Source organism: Eulemur rufifrons, chromosome 29 (assembly GCF_041146395.1).
Source record: "Eulemur rufifrons isolate Redbay chromosome 29, OSU_ERuf_1, whole genome shotgun sequence".
Taxonomy (NCBI): Eukaryota; Metazoa; Chordata; class Mammalia; order Primates; family Lemuridae; genus Eulemur; species Eulemur rufifrons.
In genome coordinates, this window is record NC_091011.1 from 78,657,442 (window position 1) to 78,670,847 (window position 13,406).

The 13,406-nt window shown below is 38.2% G+C and overlaps 1 protein-coding gene across 1 annotated transcript in view; it reads left to right on the forward strand.

The window, feature by feature from the left end:
• The window catches only part of SND1 (staphylococcal nuclease and tudor domain containing 1), a 423,230-nt gene that overhangs the window by 56,260 nt on the left and 353,564 nt on the right, over window positions 1-13,406 (forward strand). The window contains exon 10 of the mRNA XM_069462550.1: window positions 10,954-11,067. Within this exon, the coding sequence (XP_069318651.1) occupies window positions 10,954-11,067 (114 nt within the window). The remainder of the gene's footprint in view (window positions 1-10,953; window positions 11,068-13,406) is intronic.

Consider the following 13,406-nt stretch of genomic DNA (forward strand, 5'->3'; position numbering starts at 1 on the left):
GACAGCCACTTTAAATTCTTGGCTAATTCATATCTCTGAGTAAAATGTTTATATGGCTATTAATTTTTCAGTGTTGGGCATAACTCCTTTTCTTCCTACGATGAAAGAGGAGGATTTAGTTTTTTCTCTCAAACATGCATACTCACATGGGCGCACGTGTTCTTTCTCAATCCTTCCAATATGATTATATCATAATTTTGGTTAAGTTAATATTCAGTATTTACTTTGTAAATGTTATTCAACACTGTGCTATATAGCATTCTGTGACTACAGTCATTTCTAATTTTCTCCCCAATCTTTTGTTTTCCCTGAAGTTAATAATTTTTAAAATTTACATTTTTAAAACATACTTATTATTAATTCAACTTTTTTTTTTTTTTTTGAGACAGAGTGTCGCTTTGTTGCCCTGGCTAGAGTGAGTGCCGTGGCGTCAGCCTAGCTCACAGCAACCTCAAACTCCTGGGCTTAAGCAATCCTACTGAAGCAATCCTATTGCCTCAGCCTCCCGAGTAGCTGGGACTACAGGCATGTGCCACCATGCCCAGCTAATTTTTTCTGTATATATATTTTAGTTGGCCAGATAATTTCTTTCTATTTTTAGTAGAGACGGGGGTCTCGCTCTTGCTCAGGCTGGTCTCGAACTCCTGACCTTGAGCAATCCACCCGCCTCGGCCTCCCAGAGTGCTAGGATTACACGTGTGAGCCACCGCGCCCGGCCTATTAATTCAACTTTTAAACTCTCTGCCTGTCAATCTCCTCTCAAGAGGAGACTCTTTCAGTCTTTTAATTTGATCTTCGATAGTACTTTTTTGGAGCCTGTGACCGCACCAATCTGGACTAGTTCCTCTTTTTGCCAGTTCTAGAGCTGTCATCTTTGGATTTCTTCACCATTATCCTGAGGGAGTTTCTTTGCTCTACTTTTAGATTGCATCTAGGCTTACTGGTTCCTGTGGCTGCTTCTTTATGATTTGCTACTTCATTTTGGGGATATACATTCTTTAAACTTCAGGGCAAAACAGTGCTTGGGAGGTAAATTTTCTGAGAACTTTCATGTTCATTCTCTGCTTACTCTTGATAGTTTAGCTGGATATAGAATTTGATTTTGGAAGTTATTTCCCATCAGGATTGTTAAAGTATTGCTTCATTGTCAGCTATCAGAGACTTTTTTGTTTTCTTGGTTTTTTTTGGAGTCTGAAACCATTCTGATGTCTGATTCTTATATGATTTCTTCATTCTTTCTGGAAGGTTTTAGCAAATAATTCTTGATCCTGGTGTTATGACATTTCACAGTGATATGCTTTCCTTATCTCTATGTGAGCATATTGTGCCTCAATATTTAGTTTTTTAGTTTTGGGAAATTTTTTTCCCCCAATTATTTTGTTGGTTTTCATCTAGTTCCTCTGTTTTCGTCTTTCTAGAACTCCTGTTATTTGGATGTTGGACTTTGTGAGCTGGTCTTCCAATGTTTTCCTCCTGTTTTTTATCCCATCTTTTATTCCTTTTGGATTTCTTTATCTTTCAGCACTTTTATTGATGTGATACTGTTTTAATTTCTAAAGAGCTCTTTTTTTGTTCTCTGGATATTTCTCTTTTATTATTACTGTCTTAAAAAATAACATTGAATACTTATTTCAGAGATGAATATCATCTCTTAGCTCTCTGAGGAATTAATTTTTTTAAGTTTTCTTTTATTTACATACCCTTTATATTCTTTGAGGCCCCCCTCCCTGGCCCACATCTCCCCCTTCTCTCCCTTTGGTCTTTTTGTTCCTTATTTTTCATAGTAGAGGCTTTCCTCAGTTATTTGCTAATCCTTGGTTATCTCTCTTATTTAAGGATGAGCTATTAAAACACCGATAAGCAACGAACCTGTATGTGGGATTTAGGGTATACATCTTAAAATCTAGCTGCTGCTTATAGAGATTTGAAACCAATCCTAGTTTTGGGACACATTTTCATTCCCAGTTGAGATGCTTGATTTAACAGTTTCTTGAGTCTTTTAGCAAGTTGTAGGGACGAGGGGGGATTCTGCAGTATAAATCAGTTTGACTATTGTGTTTTATCACCACTAGCTCAGGATTTTGCTTTTGCGAGTCAGTGGCATAAGGTACTATCATCCATCTGCTTTCTAGCTTCCAAAGTTTTGTTGCAGTATTCTTCTCTTCCATTATTTTTGTCTTTTTGGGCTTATGTAGATAGATGGATGGAAAGGTTAGATTATTTTTATCTAGAGATGTTTAGAGAGGGAACCAAAATAAATGTTTGAGCTTACTTCTTTAATTGATGCACAACATCCCATCATAAGGCTGCACCATAGTTTAATCAATCAGTCCCTAATAGGTTGATATTCACATAGTTGATAATTTTTCCATTATTTAGAAAATAGAATGAATCTCCAAGTAAATGGTAGTTATTTCCTTAGGAATGACTTGGATCATATAGCTCTTCAGAAATGTTAACTAGTATATACCCCTAAGTATGTTCATTTTCTAATATGTTGTAGTACACGGGTTAGCCAGCTTTTTCTTAATGGAGCACATCATAAATATTTTAGGCTTCGTGGGCCATATAGTCTGTGTTGTAACTACTGAACTCTGCCATTGTAGCAAGAAAACAGACACACGATGTGTAAGTAAATGAATGTGGCAGTATTCCAGTACAACTATGTAACAATATGAAGTGAGCTAGATGGTCCTTGGACCACAGTTTGCCAGTCTCTATTGTAGAACAGCATATATGAGCATTAAATTTAAAAAGAAAAAATTATGTGCATTACTTTTTATAACCTAGAACCCAACTGCAGTTCTGTAGTCATTTTACCTATTTAAAATGTCTGTTACTGCCAAACAACTTTTTCAACGAAACCTAAAAAAATGTCCTAAGGTACCCAGGGCTCTCACACACATGGTCTGAAAGTTCTGCATGTCTTTGCTGAGTTGTTCTGCTCTGAGGATCATGTAATTGTAAGGCCTTAACAAATGGTGATTCTTTCTTCAGCAGTCACCATGTTTTTTTAAGAATTAATTGTACAAGACATAGCTAAAATAGTCTGAAAAGCCTGCAAAGTGTAACCTTTGACCTCTTTAACTGGTGCCTCTGGGGCTCTATCATTGATTTCTGGAAATGATGCAAAGCTATAGATCAGTGTTTGCCAAGGGGCTCATTCCTGAGAAATTTGAAACTCAACAGAGTATTCTCTTGATATTAAGTGGCCTACTGAAAGACTGGTTTCCGTTGTCTGCTTAAGCAGTTTTACTTCTTAGGGAATGAAATGCAAGGGAGGGCTCTCCTTGTCTCTCCAGGTTAGCAGAGAAGCATGTTCACTTCACAGCGATTAGCAGAGCCTGCCTGAGACTTTTGTGCCTGTCGTGGCCTGCCAGTTCCCTCCCTTCCTTCCCTGTGGCGTTTTAGCTGATCTGTGCTGTTTGTAGCCATATGGTCCCCTGAGCACGTGGCTTAGCTTCCCTGTTCCTGCTGCTGGATCCATGGGCACTGCAGATTTCACAGACCTGAATAACATTGTTGGGGCAGGGAGGAGGGCTGGATTGGAAGCATGTCCTCAAGAAGTGTCTTCTTACTGTCCTGCCTGGTTAGAGGCCTCTTGCTTAGTTCTCTGTAACTACAAGATAGCTTAACCGATCCCTGAATTGGGTGCTTTGAGAAGATGTAAAAGAACTAGAAGTATTTCCTGCCTTCAAGGAGTTCACCCTCTAAGGCTTTGGTCTGGAAGTCTTAGGTGGTTAACTGGCATGTCCAGTTTTAGAGATCAGATTATAAGCTATCATGGATGCAGTGGATTTTAGAATGTATTTGGTTTTGCCCTGATCATTTTTTGCTGTGTTTTTAGTCACAGCTCTGGATGGAGTTAATTATCATATCTCTGACATATTTCCCACCATTTTTTTTTTTACAGTGATAAAATTCACACAACATAAAATTTACTATTTTAGCCACTTCTAGGTGTACAGTTCAGCGGTATTAAGTATACTCATATTGTTGTGCCACTATCACCACTGTCCATCTCCAGAACTCTTCATCTTACAAAACTGAAACTCTATAACCATTAAATAGTAATTCTTCATTCCCCATCCCCCTCAGCCCCTGGTAACCACCATTTTGCTTTCTGCCTCTGTGATTTTGACTACTATAAGTAACTAATGTAGGTAGACTCATACAGTATTTGTCTTTTTGTGACTGTCTTATTTCACTTAGCATAATGTCCTCCAGATTCATCCATATTGTAGAATGTGTCAGAGTTTTCTTCCTTTTTAAGGCTGAATGATGTTCCATTGTGTGTATATACATTTTTTTCAGCTATTCATTGATGGGAACAATGCTGCCATGAGCATGGGTATACAGATATCTTTGAGACTGTGTTTTCAGTTCTTTTGAGTTTGTACCCAGAAGTGGAATTACTGGATCATATAGTAATTGTATTTTTAAGTTTTTGAGGAACTCCTATACTGTACCATTTTATATCCCCACCAACAGTACACAAGTGTTATAAGTTCTATACATTCTTATCAACATTTGTTATTTTCTGGGTTTGTGTGTGTGTGTGTGTGTGTGTGTGTGTTCTTTTTGATAGTAGTCATCCTAATGTGTGTGAGGTGGTATCTTATAGTTTTGATTTGCATTTCCCTAACGATTAGTGATATTGAACACCTTTTCATGTGCTTATTGGCTATTGGTATATCTTCTTCGGAGAAATGTCTATTCAGGTCCTTTGCCCATTTTTGAATCAGGTTGTTTGTTTTTTTTTGTTGTTGTGGTTGTTGTTACTGAGTTTTAGGAGTTCTCTATATATTTTGGATAGTAATCCCTTATCAGATTCATGATTTGAAAATATTTTCTCCCATTCTGTGGGTGAGCTTTTACTCTGTTGATAGTGCTTTTGATATACAGAATTTTAAAATGTTTATAAAATCTAATTTATTTGTTTTTCTTTTGTTGCCCATTCCTTTGGTATCATATTTGAGAAATCATTGCCAAACCCAATGTTGCAAAATTTTTGCCCTGTGTTTTCTTCTAAGAGTTTTATAGTTTTAGTTCTTATATTTAAGTCATGAATCCATTTTGAGTTCATTTTTTTTGTTTATGGTGTTATGTAAGGGTCCAACTTCATTCTTTTCCATGTGGATATCCAGTTTTCTCAGCACCATTTGTTGAAGTCTGTTATTTTCCCATTGAATGGTCTTGGCCCCCTTGTCGAGTATCATTTGACCATATACGCAAGGGTTTATTTCTGGACTCCATTCTATTTCATTGGCCTGTGTGTCTGACTTTATGGTAATACCATATAGTGTTGTTTACCGTAGATTTGTAATAAGTTTTGAAATCAAGAAGTTAGTCCTCCAGCTTTATCCTTTTTGCAGATTTTTATGGCTAATCAGGTTCCTTAGGATTCCATATAAACTTTAGGATGGATGGTTCTATTTCTGCAAAAATTGTCATTGGGATTTTGATAGGGATTGCATTAAATCTGTAAATCATTTTAGGTAGTATTGACATCTTGACAGTATTAAGTCTTCCAATACATGATCATAGGATGTGTTTCCATTTATTTATGTTGTCTTTAATTTTTGTCAGCAATGATTTCTTGGCTTTATTTGACAAGTTTTTCGCTTTCTTGATTAAGTTAATGTCTAAGTATTTTGTTCTTTTTGATGCTATTGGAAAGGAAGTTTTCTTAATTTTCTTTTTTGGCTTGTGCATTGTAGTTTATAGAAATGCAACTGATTTTGTGTGTTGACTTTGTATCCTGTTACTTTGTGAATTTATTTATTCAAACAGTTTTTGGGGAATCCTTAGGGTTTTCTACATACATATCATCTGAGAACAGTAATAATTTTATTTCTTCCTTTCCAATTTGGATGCCTTTTATTTCTTTTTCTTGCCTACTTGCTTTGGCTAGGACTTTGAGTACTATGTTAAATGGAAGTGGCTCCCTGACATGGTTTTTAAGCAAAAATACTTCTTAATATTTTTGGCATTATTAGAACTTCTCCAGTGTACTTGCATGTGGTAATGTGGAGAGAACTAAAAAATACAGGTTACTTCCTTGACTTGTCATACGACTTTTAGGTGAAAAGAAAGTTCTAGGGATGGGTGGTCTGACGAGAGGTGGCCTCTGCTGCACCCACCAAAAAGAGGTCAAGATTTGATTTACAACTTTGCTAATAAACCAATTTGCTGGTAAGAAAAAGAAAATGATTGAATTAGAAAAGATTTAAAAAAAAAAAAAAGAAAAAGAAATTTACCTAGTGCCAAGCGCAGTGGCTCATGCCTGTAATCTCAGCACTTTGGGAGGCCAGGACTGGAGGATCACTTGAGACCAGGAATTGGAGACCACCCTGGACAACATAATGAGACCCCATTTCTACAAAAAAATAAAAAAATAAGTGCGCATAGTGGTGCCCACCTGTAGTCCCAGCTACTTGGGGGGCTGAGGTGCGAGGATTTGTTGAGCTCCCAGGTGTTTGAGGTTGCAGTGAGCTGTGATCACACCTGCCACTCTACTCCAGCCTGGGTGACAAAGCAAGACTCCAAAAAAAAATTTTTTTTTATCTGGTTTTTAAAATTATTATAGACTTTATTTTTTAGGACACTTTTTAGATTCACAGAAAAATTAAGGAGACAGTACAGAGTACCCACATTACCCATCCAGCCCCACTTCAGGTTCCCATATTATTGATATTTTGCATGAGTATGGTACATTTGTTATAATTAATGTACTAATATTGATATGATTATTAACTAAAGTCCATACTTCATTCAGGTTTCCTTAGTTTTCCCTAATATCCCTTTTCTGTTCCATGTTTCCAGATTACATTTTATTGTCATATCTCCTTAGGCTCCTTTTGCATATGACAGTTTCTCAGACTTTCCTTGTTTTTGATGTTTTTGGTGTTTCCTTGTTTTTCCCAGTTTTGAGAAGTACTGGTCAGGTATTTGTAGAATGTCCCTCTGTTGAAATTTGTCTGATGCCTGATTCCCTTTTAAGTGCATATTATAGTGTCTGGTGTGATTGTGCTTAGGTGCCCAGAGGTGCTTGCATCAGGATATTGTTGTGGTTTTTTGTTGAGGACAAGGGTGGCAGCTGCACTTTTCTGGAGGGAATGGGGAGAATAGACAGCACACAACCTTAGGGAGCAGGAAAAGCAGCCAGGTGCCATGATTTCAGAGAGGAGAAAGGGCAGTTGTGTCTCATTCTCAGTGACCTCATCAAGGTACGCTCCCTGGTGGTGTCTGTGGAAGCCCCTTTGGGGTTGAGGATCCTTTTGTTTCTATCTGGTACTAAAAATTTTGGCAGCATTGGGCCTGTTGGCGGTTGTGCCTAGAGAGCTATTCTGAGGGTCTCTGTAGCTCAGGAGGCTGTTGTATGGCTCTTTTTGTTTGTTTTATGTGTGCTGCAGGGTTTTAAGAAGCCAAACAGCAGCAGCTCTCCCACCCAGTGAGCACTGTGGACCAGCTTGGAGATAGGGATGAATGTCCCTTGCCCCTCACAGAACTGTGATTTTCTTAACTTGTGGCAATCCTTAGCCCACACGTTGGCATCATTAAACCATTTTTCCTTTTATAGTTGGGCCTCAAGAAATGGGGAGGGAATTGGACTCAGTCCATGTATCTTGAGTCTAGCTAGTGAGTTTTTCTGTGTGGATTTCAGCTCCTATGCCTCAGGTTATCTCTTGGTATGTGTGGTATAGTGAGTGTGCGTGGGCTTGGCTTGATCAGGGATCCATAGCTTGTGGAAGGTGAGCAATGTGGGCATACTTCAGTTATCCTGATGAAAAGCATCATAAGAAATGTCACTGTTAAAATGCTGTCTGTAACGGTGTTGATGAACAGGCTTCGGATAGTAATCCACTCTGCATTTTACTTAGTGCACAGTACGTGACTATAACCAGTATTTTATTGCATATTCCACGTCTCTGCTCAGGAGCTGCTTGTTCTCTGGACAGTAATGACACAATTTACAGAGGAATAAAAAACCATAAACCCCACTTACACACACACAGACACGCACACATGCCCTCACCTCCCCCACTTCACCAGAAAGCTAAACCTCACTTAGCTGGCAGCGGCAGAGTGCGCAGTTCCTGAAGAGGAGGTTTCTAATCAGGGAGCTGCTGAGCAGAGAGAGTCTGCTGCTGGGGCCTAAAATTTACAGCTCCAAGAATCATTTGTTGCCGCTGCTGCTAACGTATTATAAGGGGTGAAGAATACCAGTAACTTGTCATAGGGTCTGCTTAGGGCTTCATGTTTTGTAATCAGGAGGTGAAGGTGTGAGCACTATGATAGTTTCCCTGGTTTCATTCCTCTGTGAGCGTAACTAGGGAGCAGAGAGTGTCTACGTATTTCTCATGTCTTGATTGTAGGAGTTTCCTTATATTTTTGGCAATTGACAATTTAATAAGGGTTAGTTTTGGTTTGCGAGAAGGTGTAGATCTTGCCCAGCATTAAGATTTTGGACATATTGTGAGGTGTGTGCATTTGAGATGCCTGCCAATTACCCTATTATCCTTTGGGTATCCTTTTGAAGGAGTAGCTCTATTAATTTGCTCTACTAGCTATTTTGCTTGGTATGGCTTACTGGAATTTTTTTTCTTCTCTTTTGTTTGAAGTTAGAGTAGCAGAATAGCCCATATCAAGGAAACCTCTCCACCCGCCTGCCCCCGCCATGTTCTGGTATCCATTTTATAATAATTTCCCCTTGACCCAAATGCAGAACTTTGAAGGATAGGGAAATCATTAGCTGGGGGGTATTCTGGTCAATTGTCTATACCATTTACTGGGATTCTATTACTATGTGCATTTTTACCTGGTATTAATGTGTCTAGATAGTAATAGGAATAAGATATACTCTTTTCTTCCTTTTAGTGACTGAATCTGTGGTTTTGGTTATACCTTCCAGGTACTTTTTAAGTTCCAAATTCATGACATGTTTTTGTGATTGTGCTCGTATTAAGAGGCTCTTTGATTTGGAGGATCCTATGCCCTTTGGTGCCACCTATACCTAGGTAACCAGCCCTGACCTGCGTTCTGGTGTGATCACACATTACGCCTTTCATTACCCTTGATCTTTAGGTTTTTCTGGCCAGATGAATTTTGGGGTCTGACTCTCTGGGTTTTAATTCTGGTTTAGTAGAGTCTGACAGATTTTCAGATCTGTCAAAAGATTATAGGAAACTGGTTATGGTTATTTGAGACTGTCTTTTTGCTGCTTTCTGCATTGCAAGTTAATCACATATATTAGAAAATTAAAAAAAAAAAAATTCCCCTCTCCTAATTTACTCAGTTCTCTCTCAGACCTTTCATTACTTCTCTGATCAATGGGCTGCTCTCTACGCTGCTTCCCGTATTTACAGTGGAAAACCCAGGGATGGCCTCCCGTTCACCAGCCACAGTCAACCTTCCATGGAATTATGCTTGATTCCAACTGTCACCTCTCATTTTTCATTTATTCCGTTTGATGGCACTTAGCTTGTGCTGTTTCCTGTTATGTATAATTTCTCAATTGTTTTTGTTTTTGGTCTTTCTTCAGATTGTCCCTTAAAGCATTCTTTACTCTTTTGATATGTAGTTGGCTGGTTCTTTGAAAAAGGTAAAGAATTTATAACATATCCAATTAGCAGTGGCAAAAAGAAAAAAAAAAAGGAAAAAAGGTACTGAAAGAAAATTTTAAAATATGTTAGAAAATTATTTAAAAAAATTAAAAAAGGTAAAGAATTGCTGTTTTCGGAAGATGGTATAAGAAAATAGGTATATTCTGTGCTAAAAGATTTGGGGCTTTTCAAGAAATAGTGAGGCTTCCTTTAAGATACTTATCGGTGTGACATCCTTGATGGCAAAGGATAGTCTAGCTCCTTTTGTTTCATGCATAAAATAGGAGGGAAATTTTGCCAGTCTACCCTCACTGTGTGGCAGCTGACCCTATAAGTTTGTTCAGCTTGGTAGCTCCTAAAGGGCCCTGTTTGAAGCCTAGAAGAGTTTGATTTTTGATTCTGCAGATGAAGTGGATGGTGACAGTGTTTTGTAGTCAGCATGCACCTTGTAGCAAAGTGTTGCTTGCAAAAAAAACCCAAACAGCCTTGAAACAACAGACTCTGAATGTAATTGGGTGAATTGTAGACTACTGGCCATGTTATGGGCTCTAGTTATAACCCTGATTTGATACTCTCCTGGTTTGAGTGGAGTTTTATTATGTACACACTGGTGGAATGTTTTAATAACCTTCATAGAGGAATACTTGTGCTTTTGCCCTTCGAATAGATATCCTTGTAAGTCACCCCAGACTAGAAGTTAATCTTTTTTAGTGGGGCACAATGTTACTGAATTTGGGTTCCAAAGCAAAGATGTCTATAGTAGTGCTCTGAAAAGGTGGCTTTCAGAGTACCTGAGGTAATATTTTAGTAATTTAATGTTCCTACCTGTGAGATTAACAGCTGAGCATCTCCTTTCCTGTGCTGAGATGACAATTCTTTTTGCCCTTCACTTGCCTTTGATTTTTCTTCTCTCTACTGGGGCATCCTATTTTGGTTCTTTCTCATCTAGTGCTGGTATCTTCCTTTAATCCAACCCTTGCCTCTTTTCCCTGATTCACATTGAGATTTTGATTTTAGTCTACTTTTTCAAGGAAAATCTTTAATAACATGTAGAGACTGGATTTCCAGTTTTTAAGCTTTGTAGTTAACCACGTGTCTTGGTCAGGGCAAAAGATGAAAGATTGACCACTTTTATGAATGATACAGATTTTGTCTCATTGAGAGATCATAATAAGGTGTTCGGAACTGACAGTTATAGCATAACGTTCTCTGACATTGTTGCATCGTGAAGGGATATTATTGTATCGGCCTCAGATGGCTGTTGATTTCACTTTGTACCTGTGACTGTGGTGGGCATATGTTAGGGGACATTGAAGCAGGTTTAAGCATTTTGCCTTCTTGCTCACAGGTGATGCAGGTTCTGAATGCTGATGCCATTGTTGTGAAGCTGAACTCCGGAGACTACAAGACGATCCACCTGTCTAGCATCCGACCGCCGAGACTGGAGGGGGAGAACACTCAGGTGAGAACAGGGAAGCAGCCAAGCCTCTGCAAAAGCAAAGGGAAGGAGCTGGAGAAATTGGTTAAATATGCTACATACAAGTGAGAATACAAAAGAACAAGTATTTCAAATCTCTTGAGTATTATTTTCTAATATTTGTAGCCTGGCTGGTGGGTTTCAATGTCTTGTGAACCATACTCACTGCTGTGCTCCATTTCAGATGGGCACTGTTGGCACTTCTCCCCAGGGAACTTTCGAGCAGTTAGAGTTGGAATATGTGAGGTGGTGGGTGAGTTTTATTTGTTACCAAGGTCTTATTTCTCTGTGAGTAAAGAAAGGAGAAGGTCTGTATCTCACATACTTGATAATAGGGCCTGTTTCTGCTGGTCATTTTGATTTGATAGTTTCTCATGTTTTTGCTCTAGGAAGAAAGGAATCTTGGTGTATATATTAACTGAAGTCACCTATTCATCTTTTGCAGGTGGTAACTATAATTGTTAGTTACACTTTTGTGTGCTGTTTTTTGGTGTTTTGGCAGAATAGTCGAGTGTGTCACTGGGGTGTATCAATTTTGAGAAATTATGCTTTGGATGAAAACTCTAATAGGAGTTGATATTCAGCATGCAGATAAACAGAGGTTTTTTGTTTTGAATTTTGTGGTTGTTTTCTTTCCATCTTTATGAGTTGTGAGAGGTTGGGAACAAGAATTGAGGTTGAAACATCTTGGGGGTTTGGTTATGTCTTATTTTACAGACATCTTTCCCTTTCCTATTTTTGCCTTGTGATAACTAAAGTGTCTAACAGTGTTGACTAGTTATGGAAGTAGGTCTTCACTGAGAGCCAGTGAGTGCCAAAGGAGTGTTTGGACAGTTTTCAGGAATTTAAATACTGTGGTTGAAGTTAGTGCTATGTACTGTCTACCTTTTTTTTTTTTTTTTTAAAAAGAGACAAGGGTTTGCTATTTTGCCCAAGCTGGAGCACAGTAGCTGTTCACAAATATGATCAGAATGCACTGCAGCCTTGAACTTGTGGATTCAAGAGATCCTCCAGCCTCAGCCTCCCAAGTAGCTGGGACTATAGGCAGGTGCCACTGCACCATGCTTATCTACCTTTTTTATTTTGTCTCTTTTGTACTTCTGAAGATGGGAAATTTGCTTTTCTGAGGTTTTGCACGTATACATATCTTGATGCATTCACAAGTTGAAATTCATGCGCTGTTTTCATTTGTGTGAGAGTTTATAGACAGCCCATAAGAGTAAAATAAAAATATCATGATTGTCTTTTGAATCAGATCATGCATAAAAAACACATACTGGATGGGTGATTTGAATGTCTGGCCAATCAGTTCATTCTCTCCCTTTTTTCCCCATAGAGGAGGCAGTTTAATGCAGCAAACAATATTGTGGAGGGATTGAGAATTTAAATGCATAAGAGCCTAGAAATGCCAAAATAAGGTTCTCTCAGTAACTGTAGCTCTGCTTCATTGCACAGAGTAAATACACATCTCCAATTTTATCAGTATTGGGAGTAGTCCACACTTCTGCATCTGTGCCATACAGTTGGAATTAAGGTTCCCACAGCAACCACAACTTTGAAATTCTTGAACGTTAATTTTTGTGCCTGCTTCATCAGCCAAAGCATTATGTTAATATAGACTATGTAGCTGAATTTTAAGCATTTTTAGGGGGGTGTTATAGCTTAGGTAGGATGAAAGCAGGTTTTCTACAGTAAGAGCTAACCTACTGCTGAGTATTTTTGGTTTTTCCAGGATCCTTTGGAACTCCTCAGTGGGTAAAAGATGCATTTCCCTTAGCCTAATGGCTGACGGGAAATTGTTGAAATATATTTCCTAGGTTAGGCTAGATCCTGATTTTAAAATTTCTTATTTCTTACCAAAGCATGTTACCTCTTTCTTCTTCTTCTTTGCTGTTCACTCCTGAGATCTTACTCCATTTTAAGAAAGTTCTAAGTAAGGCTTAGCTATTATAGTCTACAGCATATGGCTTGTGAGGGAAATGAGGAATGATTTCCATTATTTGTTCATTAAATTACTTTGGAAGAGTTTACCGAGAGGCCACCTAGGAAACAATATCATGTGCCTTGAATACAATGGTGGAGAATACCCTGAAGAGAAGCCAGTTTGGGTACATCTTGAGTGTTGAAGGACGAAAAGTTAGCAGACGGGAGGAAGGGTTCTCTAGGCCAGCACTGTCCAGTAGATAAGTAATGTGAGTCACTTAGATCAGCTGTATTTGTTATTTTAAATTTTCAAGTAGCTGCATTAAAAAACAAAAAAGAAACATTAATTTTAATGTTTTTAATTTGACTTATATACGAATTATTATTTCAACATTTAATGA